This window comes from Solea solea, chromosome 16 (genome assembly GCF_958295425.1).
Source record: "Solea solea chromosome 16, fSolSol10.1, whole genome shotgun sequence".
Classification (NCBI taxonomy): domain Eukaryota; kingdom Metazoa; phylum Chordata; class Actinopteri; order Pleuronectiformes; family Soleidae; genus Solea; species Solea solea.
Window position 1 is genome coordinate 23,861,345 of NC_081149.1, and position 16,287 is coordinate 23,877,631.

At 43.6% G+C, this 16,287-nt stretch overlaps 1 protein-coding gene across 15 annotated transcripts in view; it reads right to left on the reverse strand.

Moving 5' to 3' along the window:
• The window catches only part of nfixb (nuclear factor I/Xb), a 143,930-nt gene that overhangs the window by 25,308 nt on the left and 102,335 nt on the right, over positions 1-16,287 (reverse strand). For 9 of the 15 annotated variants that reach the window (XM_058653158.1, XM_058653156.1, XM_058653159.1 and 6 more), the window contains 5 exons: positions 4,175-4,240; positions 2,876-2,950; positions 1,760-1,880; positions 1,388-1,423; positions 378-508 (listed from right to left, as the gene is read on the reverse strand). In XM_058653158.1, coding sequence (XP_058509141.1) covers positions 378-508; positions 1,388-1,423; positions 1,760-1,880; positions 2,876-2,950; positions 4,175-4,240 — 429 coding nt within the window. The remainder of the gene's footprint in view (positions 1-377; positions 509-1,387; positions 1,424-1,759; positions 1,881-2,875; positions 2,951-4,174; positions 4,241-16,287) is intronic. The other 6 variants (XM_058653162.1, XM_058653169.1, XM_058653161.1 and 3 more) reach the window with 1 other exon arrangement.

Genomic DNA, 16,287 nt, shown 5'->3' on the forward strand with positions numbered 1-16,287 from the left:
TTTGGAACAAAGCCAGACTTGAAGCTTGAGACATTTACTGCTTTAGTCTTAATGCTTAGCTACATTTTTAATCGTACTAACAACGGCTTTATAAGTACATCAAGAACTTAATTATTTCCTCTCGCTCTCAACGAGAAGGTTCAGATGTAGTATTTCCTAAAATGTCAAAGTACTTATTTCAAGTTTTCAGGGGCTTTAACATTCAATATGAAGCCAGATTGGAGCTGCTTCTGTTGCGACCTCCATAAAGCTTTAACTTTACAAGATTAAACAAAACAAACATTGTCTTTCATCTGAATTGATGTGGACTTTGGCCCAGCGAGTGAAAAACATCTGGAATCAGTGCACAACTGATGAGGAGTTTGTGGCGAGACTACCTGCATCCACATCATTAGGCCAACCGCTGGACTGAGAGCTGCTGCCGGCCGCCGGGGAACGGCCCGAGTAGAAGACATCGTCCACCGGGCTCTCCATCTCGCTGTCGTCAATGGACTTGCGCTTGTTGGAGCTGAGAGACAAACAAGGGTGAGGTGTTTGAGGGATGCTGCTTTTATCTCATGCCACATCTCATTTGTTTTCTTTAAATCTTCACTGAACGTGCACGACGGGGCCTGAGTCATAACTTTTCCGCATCCACCAGTTGGTGGCGCCGTTCTTGTTTAGGAATGAGATTGCGTGAGGAGGTCCACTGACAACCCAAACACACAACTCCTCGCTCAGGAGTCGGATATACAGATGAGGGCGAACTCCTGGCGAGAAACCGCCATGACTGAAATGCTAGACTTGACGCACAGCCTCATTTTGAGTATGAATGAAACAGTGGTCATGAACACGCAGGCGGAAATAAGTAGCGTGTCTCTGGGGACACGGAATGCGGAAAATATGACCCAGGCGTAATGGTAAGATGAGGCTCTGTTGAGGGCGCGCATTGTGTTTGAGCGTATCGCATGATGCGTGTGTGTCGACGTGAAATCAAGTGGAACAGAAATCCAAAATGTCAACATTTTCCCTTCAGAGTTTTATTTGATATTAGGTTTTAGATGAAAGAAGGGCAAAGCAGCACAACTGGAGACAGTCGGACAAACACAGCATCTAAATGTACTCAGTGTGCCGTGTCCATACTGGCCTGAAGTACCACTGTGCTACAAATCGTGTGTATAGCGACGCAGGAATTCATTCCTGTGTGTGTTTGCAGATCCGCATAGACTTGTACATCTGTGACCGATAAAATAAAAAGTGGGTTACGAATGTACAGTGATCCTGAATGTTTAAATATGTGTGCATATCTGTGTGACAGCACGGATGTGTGGCTTTTTGTGCAACGTGTGATGCAGGGGTCTGTGTTACATTAGTATCAGGGGAGATATTCTGCACTGAGTGTAACTACCTCCGTGGGAGACTTGCATAAAGCTCCATTTCAGTCCTGCAGCGTAAGATGAGCGGGAGAGGTCGACAGAGGGAGTGAGGGGGGAAAAACAGAGACAAAAGACACAAACACAGACAGTGTGACAGACGGATCGGTGGGAAAAGTGAGAGGGAATAAGAAGGATTAGTGGTGAAGGAGGAAAAGTGGGGAGGGGGGGGAGAAAAGGGAAAGAAAGGCCACAATAAAAAAGCAGAGTAAGGTCAGCAGCAACGATTAAGGAGGTTAGAGAATTACGAAAGGAAGAATATTAGTGCAGAAAATTACTACAATTACAGCACAAGTGTTATGTGTTTGTACTCATGGGCGTGTGCTTGTGTGTGTAGGCGTGTCTACCTGGTGGAGGGGGTGGAGGTGATGGAGCGCCGTCCCAGGGTCACCTGGTTGATGTTGTAGTATCCAGGACTGTCCAGGTCGGCCAGGGAGAAGTTGGGGCCAGTCGCTGTAGCCACTGGTGCTGAGACACAAACACACATACACACAAGTCAGGAATTTTGCAGCGACACACTCACAAAAAAAAAAAAAAAAGACAAAAGTGCATTTGTTCATCTCTAAATATAAAAGTTGAGGTTCCTGCGAAACAAGCACAGGGGTTTTGTTCTAACTGGATTCTTTCAGTGTGGTGCTCTGGGATTTATTAGCTGCTGTTTCCTGACACCAGACTGCTGCTGGTGATGGTTATGAAGCACAACTTAAACTTAAAGCCTGGGACTGAAACAATGCATCTGTCTTTTTAGGGAGAAAACGTACACTCGTATGTGTTAAACATCATAGATCTTCTGCCATGTCTTAGTACTCTAATGTGACCGTCTAAACCCACACTCCGCTCCAACCCTATTACGTTCAACTCAAAAAATTAATGTCCAAAAATACAATAGTTTGAAACGAACCTTAATCAAAAAGAAGAAATGAACGGACGATACTCAACTGTGCATTAAAACACATTTGCTGCTCTGTGTTTGATATAGAAATAGCACGCGTGTGTGTTCAAAATGACAAATATCACACACTACAATGTTAATTATAGATTTAGAATTAGCAATATACAGATTTGGATACATAATAACTGTTATTAGGATGAATTCATTGTTGTTGGTAGTTATAAATGTATAAATAGAAGGCGGCTGCAATGTGAAGTACAATAAATCTGTGATTTCTGTCACTTAAATGTGAATATTTTCTGGTTTCTTTGTGGCTCTATGACACTAAACGGAATATTTTCTGGTTTGTGGACAATACAAGAAATTTCAGGGTGTCATTATTCTGGGGCTTAGGAAAAAGTGAGGAACAGAGAGTTCTTTTCTATTTTCTGACATTTTATGGAAGAAACCAAACTCTTGATGAGGTAACAAAATTATTGACAGATTGACAATAATCATTAGCTGCAGCATGTATCAGGAATGACAAGGAAGTGCATGTTGTGAAGAAATGAAATCTACATCAGATACTCACTCTGCGACACGCGGACCAGCTCGGCTACGTTCCACACCCCTGAAGTCACAAAGCAGTCCTGGAAACTCAAGTGGCCTGGATAAAAAAGAGAGAGAGAGGGGGGGGGGAGGAAAAGTGTGTGAGAGAGCAGACTGCGGGGTAGCTGCATACACCAAACATGCATAAAATTACACACACACACACAAACTGAGTTGAAAAGCATGTGTATGCCAAAGCCCCGGCACACTGCCGGTGTCATCCAGAGGAAGCATGTGTTTTTTATAAGACACAACAAGCCTTTGAGTTTGGACACACAGCTAATCACGGAGGATCACATCCACATGGACAGCTTTACTGGGTAACTTGTGTATTATGAACCTCATGTATACAGTATATACTGAACAGTATATACTAGCTGGCATTTATAAGCGACTTCCTTTGAGTCCACTGATGCTGAAACCTGATCCTTTAAAAGAAAAGTCCGCTTAATTACAATTTGGGTGTTGACTCTACTCAATGACGAGAAACAACTCTGCTTTCTCACTTTCTTTCTCGTTCCAGTGCTGGATGATCACCGACTGTTATGTATTCCATTGCTTTGCCAGGTGCAATACTAATTAACTGACAGAGAATCGCCTGTGTGTGTGTGTGTGTGTGTGTGTGTGTGTGTGTGTGTGTGCGCTCTTCAAAAGGCAGCTACACTTCACAATAGTGACACTGATGAAGGCCAGACTGGAGAATTCTTTTTTTGGTAAATAAAGTGATTTCATGGAGTGAGATACTCCTCCGCGATCCTTACTCCACACCCTCTGTTCCTCCTTAATTTCATCTCTCTCTCAACACGTCCATCATTTCTCTCCTCCCAGTTCTCTTCCCCTCCTCACATCTCTCTCTCTATTTTAACTCCATCCCTTATTTTCCTCCCCTTCTCCATCTCTCCCTCCTTCACTCCATCCCCGTCCAGGGTTAACCACAGCGAGGACAGCGCATGAGGTCAGTGCTCAGCTCAGCAGCGGCCATGTGGTTCCCATCTTCCAATAACGTCAGTGTGATTTATGAGTGGCCCACCACAATCCCAGCACAACCCCAACGCTACAGTACCATCAGCTCTACTTACCATAATAAACTCAGACCCAAACTCTGCTGGGACACCCTCACACACACACACACACAGAGAGGCCTGCGTGTGGGGGTAGTGTGTGTGTGTGTGTATATACTGTATGCACACGTGTATAGCCGTGACTGCATGTAGGCAACGGGTACGTAAAACACTTTTTACGCTCGTGTAGGAGTGCGAAGGGAACAAACTCGTAAACGTACCATTTGGCGGGGGCTTCACGTCTGTGTCTCCTTGCTGGTTTGAGTTGTCTGATTGTCCTGATTGTTCTGGAAGACAAAAAAGGAGAGGAGGAGGAGGAGGAGAGACGGTCAGTGTCTGGATACTACACAGATATGACACAGATATGGATCTGAGACGAAGAGTGGAATATGAATTTATATTTAGGTTGAACCTCAGCTCGAAACCATAGAGTGGTTAAAGCTGTTGTTCAAACCAGTGTCAGATAGGTTCACATAATGCTGTGTAAGCCCAGTTTTCAAATCTCATGTCGCCCGGAGACACAGCTGCACACAGCGAGTGATGCATTTGTTTAATGTTAAGACAAACAGAGGGAACAGCAATGCAACATAATAATGAAAATGTAAGTTTGACCGGATTAATGCTCATTGCGCTGCTTCTGTATACACACAAATGCTCCCTCAGTCAGGTGTGATAATAGCATGACAAAGAAGGACGCAGCATACGAAATGTTCCATCACTTCTGTTTAATGAAGACCAAACAGAGGTAGATTAATACAATCGACAGAAGTTACGTATTGCAACTTTAATGTCCTCACATCTGGCGTGTGCCGTGGCGGAAAACAAACCACTTTCCTAAATAACTGGAGAAGGTGTCAAAAACAGGTTCTGGACTGGGTTTCGGTCCATTGTCACAACAAACGTCAGCTTCTCATACAAAGCATGCACTTTTTGTTTTTCTGGTCTGGAAAATATTTGGACTGCACGGCTCCAGTGTTTTTACTAAAATCACAAACAATTTTCTCTCTTTCCCACTCACGCACGCTCTGCAGCAAAGGCCTTCAACAGTGCATGAAGGCTACATGTAACATGTGCATGTTCCTTTTCCGCATTGTTTGGACTGTTTCTCCTGTGTTTTCAGTTTTGCATCTATAGGTGCGAGCGGGCGGGGGCTCAGCACAGAGCTGCTTGCTAAGTTTTGTTTGGCTCACTCGCTGCCATTCTTCTTCAGATATGTAATCCAGCCTTGTAGAGTTTTATGGTTGTATCATATATACCAATTACTCCACAGCACTGAAGCTTTAAGGCCGTCCTGGGCCAAGTGTCCCCAGCTAGAGCATGGCCCCCTTACAGCCAGTACAGGGGCCCCCTTAGTCTCAACATCTCCTAAGCCCAAATCAGCAGCCTAATCTTGGGTGGCATTAGTGAGCTATTAGCCAGCAAACTGCTGCACTCTTCACCCGGTCTGCCTGCTGCCAAAACCAGGGAAACAAAACGAGACAAACGAAATCACCTCACCATCCTGCGTCTAAAAGAGGGATAACAACACGGGGAAAGAGTTTCTATTTTCCCTCACAACACTGCCGTCATGAGAGTCCATCTTCTTGTCTTCCTCCCTCAGTTGCTCTCACACTTGTTCTGTCTCTACTGCTTTCTCTCTCTCGTGCTGTCGCTCTGTGGAATCCTGGCAGCCATCTTAGCGCTTGGCAGCCATCTTAGCTTTGGCGGTACCCATGCATTCCTGCTAGCTGACGGCACACCCACACACACACACACACACACACACACACACACACACACACACAAATGCTTGCAAAGCACACTCTCTCAAACACACACAGGCCCAATGGTCTTAAAGATAAAAAGACCTGCAGAGGATGTGCAATGCTAATGGAGTGAAGATAAAACCACTGGGATGTGTGTCTGCAGTCCTGCTAGTGTTGTGTTGCCTGCACTAATAGTGAGTTATAGAGGGTGTTCAAGTTAAATAAAAAATGAGAGAAGATCCCAGAGGTCAGACGCACTCCATAAAGTATAAGGACGGAAACAGAAAGATGAGGAAAGACAAAAAAAAAGAAGAAGTGGTGTGATGAAGATGAACCCAGAACAAAATAAAGCCCAGGGCTCGTGTCACCCAGGTCGTGCCAACTCAAACAATCCCAATTACGCCGTTTGTTACAAGCACAAACTGTTAAAAATCATTTAAACCTGTTTGCCTCTGAGAAATCTCCAATATATGTGACAATTTCCAAGCCAAGTTTCAGTGCCTAGTTGTCATGACAACAGAGATGGCACACAACCGTTAAAGTCCCCAGTGACGAGTGGCTGCTGAAACCTGGGTGTGCATATGTGTCGCTGTTTGGCCTGGCAATTAGTTCGAATGAAGATAATAATATAGCCCACTGGCACAGGCTCAATGTGCTGTTTTGTTTAAGTATTTCTTGGCACCAAACAGTCTGGAGGCCGCTGTGCTACGCTACATTTTACTATATTAGTCTCTCTGCATTTTAAGGTGTTAAATCCATTCCAGTTTCATTATTAAACTCATTTTCAAACTCTGCTTTCATTGCTTTTCACTTTTCTTGGCAAACTGGCAACAGAAACCCATTTGTACAAGTTATTAGACAAAAGTGATCTTTATTTGCTTGGGAATTGTTTAAGATGAACTAATTGGGACGTGGTGTTCGCGGCAGGTTTCTGAGTGCTCCTGTAATTGGGCTTTACGTATACAGCACATATACACTAAATTGGCAGTTATGATTGCCGTTGCCATTTTTAACTTAAAAACAAGACTCGTCTCTTGGCCCATCCACCGGGAAGTAACACACAAAACACACACATCCTACTATTAATGCTAATGTGAAGTGTTTATTTACAGCTTGGCTAATAAAGATTAATAAAGGAGTGATGAGGGAATGAAATCTAGGTGGTATTAAAGTTAATGAGAGGCTGTCACACAGTGACTGCAGGTGCTTCTCCACTCAGGGACAATTACATTCCTTTGAAAAATTTAAACAGAACACATAGCTTTCAAATCTATTGATCCCATGACTGTTTTATCCATTTCTTATTTACTTCATACCCGCCTTTAATCCTTACATTAAGAGTCCACCTCGATTACCGAACTAACAACTTGGTCATTGGTGCTAAAGCTTGTTCACTGGTGTATCTGCACAATATGGACAAACAAATCATTGCAGTAATTTGGACAGATATTTTGTTTGTGATCCGATAGGACATTGGTCAGAAAAACAAATTTAAAAATCCAAATCCGTATATATATATATATATATAGAACATACTGTATATATTGTGTGTGTGTGTGTCCACCTTAAATGCCCAAAGGTGCCAGTACTGGAGTAATGTGAGTGTCTGTGGGGAGTGGGAGGGCTGACTGCATCAAAAGGACAGGAGATACTCTACTCTCACCGTGAACAATAGAGAGGCTGTGTATTATTATCATCCTCCTGTTAATGCTTGATACTCTGTAGACCACCAGCAGGGAGAAATCACTGCCAGAGGCGCACACACACGCAGAGAAACAGAAACACACACACGCACAAATGCACACACACAGAGATACATGAAGCCACATTTAAAAACATGTTGGTTCAAATGCCTGCATGTGCACACACCATACATGGACACACGTGCTTCCACACACACACACACTTAAACGTGGATGAATCACTCTTATCTCCTGCGCACAGTCGCCCCAAGGCCCCCTGCACACACCCCGTCTGAGATAATCAACACACACACACACACGGGTCAAATATACCATGTAATCACTCCAATCACACACACGACATTCGGGTTTGTGCAGCTATTCTTCTTAGGACACTGCATGGGCTTCCATTCATTTAAATAACCATAACCAGTTAATGTCTAACCTTAACCTTAATCTAACCACAATCCAGCTCCTCAGACATCAGGTTCTGCCTCATTAGGACCAGGTTTTAGTCTCCATGAGGACTACTGGTCCTGACAAGGTCAGTGTTTAAGACAGAAATGGCCCAAAAAACACGTACACAAACACAGTTAATTTGAGTGTATGGTCAATGTACTGTGAATGTGCAGTGTGCATGTGTGTGTGTGTGCAGATGCAGGCAGAGGCTACCAACTCACATCCAGGCTAATGGACACACACAGCGTCACACTCACTTAATCACACAATTCATCATACACACAGATACAAAAAAAAACAACGCTCATACAAACACGTGCAAATCATTTGGAGACACTCAAAAGGTAGAATTGCACACACATGCTCATTTGTGTGCTACACAGGCAGCCTTTGCCAGTGCTAATGGACTCATTTACTGCACGCTGCACACTTTTTTGTTCATTTACCAAACAGCTTTGAGTGTTTGTTTGTGCATTACAAGCACACATGAGCAAACAGCTTCTCTTTGCACTAAGTGTGGGGACGTTGTCAGACTGGTGACATAATGTAAAATCAACATCACCGCTGCAACACGGGAGATAACAAGTAACAACATTGGCTGTTAAACTTTATTATGGGATGAAATCAGTCAAGCATGTGCGCTGCCAGAAATCACTTCCTCTAAATAGAAGTGCTACACTAGCTTCTAATAACCACTGCTTTCAGGTGCTTTCAGGTGTGTACAGATATATTACTGCAGCTGTAGCAACCCATCTGATAAAAAACAAACAGGTCCTCAGGTTCCCAGATGAGGCTAAAACAGTGTTGTTTTTAGACTTGATTTATGTCCCTGATTTAGTACGGTTGAAGAATTAGTTTTCAAATATAAAACAATGCAATTAGTAAAAAGCATTGGGTGCAAATGAGGATTTATGTTATGCAGCACATTTGACCTTCAAGTTCTGACTTCATACTTTACAGGTAATGGGTATTTATTATTTATCCTTACATTGTAGTAGATAATATCATGATAGTATCTCATGTGGTAAGTTTTATTACATGCTGAATAGGTTCAGAGATGGTCTTCTACCGACCTTTGTTGTAACTAGAGGTCATTTGAGTCACTGTTGCCTTTCTATCATGTCTTACCAGTGTGACGTCTGGTATCAACAAGTCATTTTGACTCAGAACTGCTGCTCACTGGATACTGTCTATCCCAGTATATGGCCAGTTCCTAAAATACTAGATAGACTAATATTATGCCCAGTTTAAAGTAACTTTAAACTGATTCATACGCACAGTTTGAACTTCTTCACCGTGTCTAAAAACATTTAGTTGTGTCGGGTTCGTATGTTCTCTCCACGTTGGGTTTTCTCTGGGTGCTCCGGTTTCCTCCGACCATCAAAACATGTGTTAGGGTAATGCTCCCGTTAGTGCCCCTGACCAAGGCGCAGACATTTAATCTGGAGTTGGTCCCCAGGCGTTGCTCAGTGGCCGCCCAGGTTCAGAATAGAGGATGGAGGCAAATACAGAGGACGGACCTTCCAATCGGGGCTAATAAAGTGACCCTATTTGCATTAACAAGCGTTTGAACAGGTGTTCTCTAATAATGTGGCCAATGAGTGTAAATTGCAATTCATATTCCAATATCTGTCAGATTTTGGTGAATTACTTCTCCTCAGAGCAATGCTTGTATTTTGTCTGTTGTGTTTTATGGTAAAACAACCCCTGCATGTAAAACATGACCGACAACACACTTCCTTTGTTCTGTAAATTGAGCCTGTATTTTTATTGCCCCCCTTAAAAAATGTCTCCCGGTTTGCTCAGATAATAACAGTGAAAACAAGACTAATGGAGGAGCTATATAAATGTGGACGGTGTTTTGTTTTTGCACTGCCATTACACTGTGCAACCACCAGTTTAACAACATGACAAGTTAAAGCCAAAAAGTTGTTTATTTCAGCTTTAAACACCACAAATGTTACTGTACACTGAGAGCACATGCAACAGTCGAGGGTTTGAAGGATAACTTCACTTTGTTACAGCTCGGGGTTTTTATTATATTACTTTGGTCAGTTTGACCATTGTTTCTGTAAGCAATACTAATAACATTAAACTGACCAAAGTCATTACTGAGATCTGGTAACATGAGGCCAACATTAAAAGGACTGTTATTATTGTGTTGCATTATAGGAAATGTGGGACGCAGTGTTTTTGGAGTTGGATCGCATTTTTTTTCAGCTTCTCTTTAAAAAATCTGTCCTCTAACTGTACAGAAGTGTAATCCTTTACTGTAGGAAATGGTGTTGTGTGTGAATCTGAGCATCTGCAGGGAAAACTATGCTTTAAAGGAGGAGTATTATTACTATTCTGTAGTATAATAGTACTTATTCTGCATTTGTGCTTGTAAAGGTGCTCATGTAGAAGTGGACTGATTCATTGGTTGGGCCAGTTATTGTCGTTTTTAATAATTAGCATGTGTTCACTTGATCACTCTTCTTATTATTCCACATTTTTCTCCCGGGAAATTTGACACTGCTACAACTTCATCTAAGAGTTTATCTGAGAAATTTGCCTTTTTTGAATGATTAAATATTTAGTTTACATTAATAGACAGACACAAAATGTGGGGAGACAGACAATAAGTGTTGTATGTTAAGAAATGTTGTGTATCAATTGTTATTATTAATCTGTCATAGTTTATCAGAGAGAGTCTGATTCCTGCAGTGGCCAAAAAGAAAAACCCAGACAAAGTCAACCTCCATACTCAGGAATGCAGCAGCCATGGACTGTAAACATGACATATTTAAATCCAAGCACCTGCACAGACTGAGGCTGAGGCTGAGGGAGAGTGAGCCGCAGCCTACAGTACATGACCTCTTTGACTCAGTCTCTTTGTCTCCACCCTCAGTCTGCTGTGTCATCTAAGGATAGCTCAGTTCACAGTCAAATGATAGGGGCCTCTTCCTCCAACTGCTCCAGAGCTCTGTGGACAAATCTGCCACTGTTCTCTGTCTCTCTGTCTCGCCTCTGCTTCTCCCTTTCACTCTCTCATGCTATGACGACCTGCTCTCCACCCTCTGCTCCACAGCTGCGCCGACTCCGGCCGATGTGGAGGAGTGGATTTTTGGCGCACAGGTGGAAACTGCGACCGTCCTCGTGGACTGCGGGCACCAGTGGCGTACTGAGCGGCTCGGGTTTTGTCCGTACATCTCCGCCCACATGTGATGGGGTCGGACCTGAGTGAAGTGCACTGCACATATACATGGAACACTAAGTATAATGTAGCACGTATGCACAGCTGCAGGCCGATGGAAGTAAAGCAGACGTCAGGAAGGTAAACTGTAATGACGGACGTGTACACTAGACAACACCCATGTGTTTCATAGTATACATAGCTGTCTTATCCCACCCCCACCTTTCACCCCCCCAACATCCTCCAGCCTCTGGATAAAGGAAACAAACAGCCTCCCCAATTGGGTTTCGCTTAAGAGGTTTATCAGTATGTTGCTAAACATTCTGACCTTTTTTTTAATCTTTAATGCGCTTAAAATGTTCCAAACCCTCCTAATCCCCATGGCTATCCCACACAGATGTTCATTCGGCTTTTATTGGACTTCTTTTTTTTTTTCCTTCCTTCTCTTCCTCCTCCTCTGCCTCCTTCATCCTCTACAACCCCCCACCCTCCCCTTCATTTGCAAATTTGTTTTCCAGTTTTTGAAAACCAATCATTGCCCTCTGACCAAGCACTCCTGTACTTCAATCTCCTACAAGCAAAGCTTGTTGTGAGCCTGGTTTTCTTTAAGCCAGTGCTTCTTACTGGACACTGCTGTAGTTTGGGAATGTAGTGATGGTACAGCGTTGTCTGTCCTGTGAATGACCCCGACTCTCTGTGGCCGCCCTAAGCTTCAGACTAATAAACACAGTTGTGACAGGACGCCACTTCCTACGAAGGTGCCCCACAACTATTTCATGGGAATTTGTATCACCAGATAACATGGAAGTAGAGTGTAACATGATAATAACAGGGGATGTCATGAACAGTGTGGTTTCCCCGTGTTATTACAGACAGAACAGCTGTTTTAGCCACTATACAAGTGAGTCATGCACTTCAGCCACTGCTCTTTAATTTTCATTTCTAACATGAAGATATTTTCAGACATCTTTGTTATATGTGACATTTAGAGGGACATTTTAGAGTCAACGTGAATTTGATCCTCTGCAAAAGCCTGGGTTTCATTTTCAGAGACCAAGACACTATAAAATTAACAAACACATATACACTACAGCCAGGACAAGCAAGCAGGGGAATTCTGATTGTACTACTGTTATGGATAAGAATCACAACATGTAAATGGTGTACAGTGGTATGTTTAGTTAGTTACATTTAAATCAACCAGTTCTAGAAGATACATCATGATCACAATGGTTACTTTCCATATTAACAAAACCTACATTCTGTATTGCTCATGCCCAGAAATCAGGTATATTTATATAGTGTATGTAATATTTTTCATTGAAAGCATTAAAAAAAGAGCATAAAATAACCTAAAATCATGATTTACTTTATAAATATTAACAGTGCCTCCTCTTAAAGATCTATTCACCACAATAAACTCCCTCCACAATGTCCAAAAACACAGGAAAGCCCAGTCACTGTTCTAAAACAAAAACATTTTTATCAACTCTCCTGAGCCGAGTGTTTTATGTCAGCACATGGTGTTAAGTTTGGGTCTCAACATGAAAAATGTCTGCAGCCTGACAAAATGACTGTGTTCTGGGCCCATTCACTATCCATGGGGTACCTCGTTTCTGCTAACAAATCAAGACTGAGCTTTCAAAGACTGAAAGAATAACACTTGTGGTTATAGGATGGATTTTTCCCTTCAGCTATTTTTGGCACTTTCCTGGGAAGTTTATTTGGCCACTGGATCCACACCCTACCTATTAAACCAGCAGCTCCTGATTCTGGCAGTTCCTCTGGCACTTTGGTGGTATCAACAAAAAAACAGTTCCAAGCTAATGGGCTGACAAATTCCCATCTTTCGTATCCACGGAAACATCAGCCTAAGTCTCGACAATCAAACACTGTTCTCACATTCAGTGGAAATCGGACAAAAAAGTGCATCTCCATGTAGTTTGGAAGATCTCTGCTATGTGACTGCATGTGACAGCACCGCATGGGGCGATATGATTAATTGTGAAATCTGCTTTCTGTTCTGGTCGTGCTGAAGTGTGAATGTATGGGCGTCGGTCTATAAATACATCACATGGTGGCTCTGGATGTAAGACTGTGTTTTATAGAAGGGTATGATACCGTATATGTGCAGAGATTTCTGGAGAGCACATGTTGAGGCGGCAGTTGGAGATAAGCGTGTAAACATCTGTGATTGACGGGTTGAGCGGCACCGTGTGGGAGGGAGACGGCGGCCTTTTATTAAAACACACGTATGCGTGTGCGCGTGCGTGTGTGTGTGTGCATTAGCATGTGTGCTAGTCCGTGGGAGTATTTGCACGTGCATGCTCCCAGCGAGTCTCTGTCTATACAGTATGTGGGAAAGTTCAATAAAATGAGAGATAATTCTGTGTTAGATGCACATCTGTGTTTTTGTGTATGCATGTGTGTGTGTGTGTGTGCACTGCATGGCCGCCTGGCTGAGCCCAGTGCCAGCAAGGAGCAGGTGTGGGGAGGCAGCCCTGCATTGCCCATTGCCCATCTGCGTGGCCGTCTGTGTGCCGCCTGCGCCCTCTCTGTGCCAACGCCACACAGAGCCGGGGAGCCAGGGGGTGAGGGGGGTGAGAAGGGGTGAGAGGGGCCTAAAGGGAATCAACCATGGGAGAAAGATGAGGGCACGGGGTAGAAGGATGGAGGGGTGTGTGGGGGTGGAGGGACGTGGCTGGCTGGTTGCCCATGCAAAACCCCCCACAACCCCCCCCTGCCCTGTTTCTTTTATCTTTTATCTGTGTCTATGCTGATGAGCTGATGTACAGAGAGAGAGCGAATGACAGTGAGAGAAAGAAAAGGGACAGAAAAGTCTTTTTTGGCTTTATTTTAAAGGCACTAACATACTTTCTGTGCAGATATGGTGGTCAAAGCTATGATTATTATTTCGTGAGGTCCCCTGATGTCGACGTCTCCCCTCCTCGCATCATCCCAATGCTCGCATTAAACTGGAAAGGCATATGGAGAGAGAGGTGTCGTTGCTCCATTTGGCCAGCAGATGTCACTTGTTGGCAATGGGGGCATGAAAAACTGCAACAGCACATGCTAAAGAAATCTGCCTCTCACAGGGGGGAGAGAGAGAGAGAGAGAGAGAGAGAGAGAGAGCAGTGGGAAAGATTTTCAGCAAAGCTGCCTTGACTTTAGCATGAAGGGGGGGGGGGGGCACTGCTGCTCCTCTCTGGCATATGTTCTTTAGTTTTCAAAAGTTCTACCAAAAATCAAAATCTCTGTGGCTGCAAAAAATCTCTTCTCAAATAGAGTTAGTGGTCAAAACTCTGTATTTTTCTTATTGCAAATACTAAATGCCAAGTCCGCCCCCCCCACCCCCCCCGATCACATCCTTGAAACATGCCTGACAACACTAAGGAGTCACAGCTGGTCTGAAGAAATGGAAGATTAACATGGTCTGAGATATACTAAACGTCCTATAGTGGCAGGCTTGTTTAAAGTGCACTGATGATTTGTGTATATTAAGTTTCATGCGAACAGAACTGAGTATAAAACAAATTGCACCGGGGTTCACGGCTGAGAGTGAAAGACATGAGCCACCCTTGGTAACTTGTGATATACGTGTGTGTGTGTGTGTGTGTGTGTTGGCGTCTGGGCACAAGTGGGAATGGGGATCATGTGATGCCAGTTGCTGCCAGGAGGCTGGCAGAAAAGGAGGAGGGGGTATGGATATAGGGAGAAGAGGCAAAATGAAAAAAAGAGGGAAGAGAGGCAGACAGAAGAGAGAAGTGGAGAAAAGAAAAAGACAAAAAAGAAGTGAATGAGAGGAAGAAGGGGGGGTGATAGACTGAGAGAAAGACATACGAGGGGAGGGGGGGGGGTTTGCTGGGGAGGGATTGTGAGAGCTGTGGGAACATTTTGCCTGGCCAAAAAATACGTGAGCAGAGAGAATAAAAGAAGGAATGGGAAAGAAAGAGAGACTTGTTGGCAGAGAAGAAGGAGGAGAGGAGGGATGCGGGGGGGGGAGAGTGGAGGCAGCGTACAGTGGGCACCAGCGAGGGAGCAGACACGATCAAACCCAGCGCAACGGGGGAGTCGAGGAAAAGCAAACACACACAGCACCACAGCTACACAGACACAGCGCCATCACTTTGCTAAAAGCCAAATATTCTCACAGTAACCATGACTAATAATCATTACAGAGAGACTACAGCTACCTGCCAATCCAACCAGGACTCTGTGTGTGTGTGTGTGTGTGTGTTTACTGCAGGGACTCTACACACAGCAGACAGGATGACCTTGTGACCTTTTGGCAAACCTTGTTATCACCAGTCCCCACTGTGTCACTTTCCTTTGGGACAAATTCTCAGAACCTCCCTCTGACTCTCTGGATGTCCATTATGGGCACAAGCCTGCCATTGGTTGTGCATCTCATGCTGCACTCTCCTCCCCTTCTGCATCTGGCCAGTTAATGTTTTAAAAATCCTTTTTGCCACGGGAGATAAGAACCATCTTGGAGATAGAAACAGTCAAATATTTAGATCCAGTAGCAAAAAAGAATCAATTATTGCTGGTTTCATGAATTTCCAATAGCTCATCATCATTTATTCCTGTGTCACCTGCTCAGTTCTCTTTTGTCAAAGGCAAAACATGGCACTGTTTACATACTATACTCGTCTTTGAACACAAATCACAAACAAACGTGATTATGTCACTCTTCTCACGTTTTAACATAACGTCAACAAAATATTACTCAGATTACAAGACAACATTTCTTGGATCGCACTCTTTATTTACACTCACAGGCGTTCGCTCTGATCCAACCTGGGCCAGAAAACACTGACGATTTATTTTGGGTTTGTGAACTATGCAAATAAATGCTCCCAAATCTATCTCGGGCTTGGAGGACGTGTTTTATGAGGGTTGTAAAACTCCACACAAACACATAAAGCAGGCCTGTAAAAATAATGTGTGCTCTGCATAAATGCTCATTTGGACTAATGAATTAGGAGAGCAATGAATGGCTGCGTTAAACTCCACATCCTCCCTGGGTGATGCCAATGGAAGCATAATGTATGATGTGCATGATCTGTGGGGAAGGCTGCACATCAGTTTTTATGCATCTGTACAGATGTGTATGTGATGGAGGAGCCGTTAGCGTAGGGCTGGGTGGTGCGACCTAAAATTCATAGGGTGGTACAGTCCGAGGATCCAGACGGTAACAGAATATCCCATTATACCCTTAAAACAAGGGCTGAAAGTAATATTTTCAAAATGGAATAATGCGTCTTTAACTT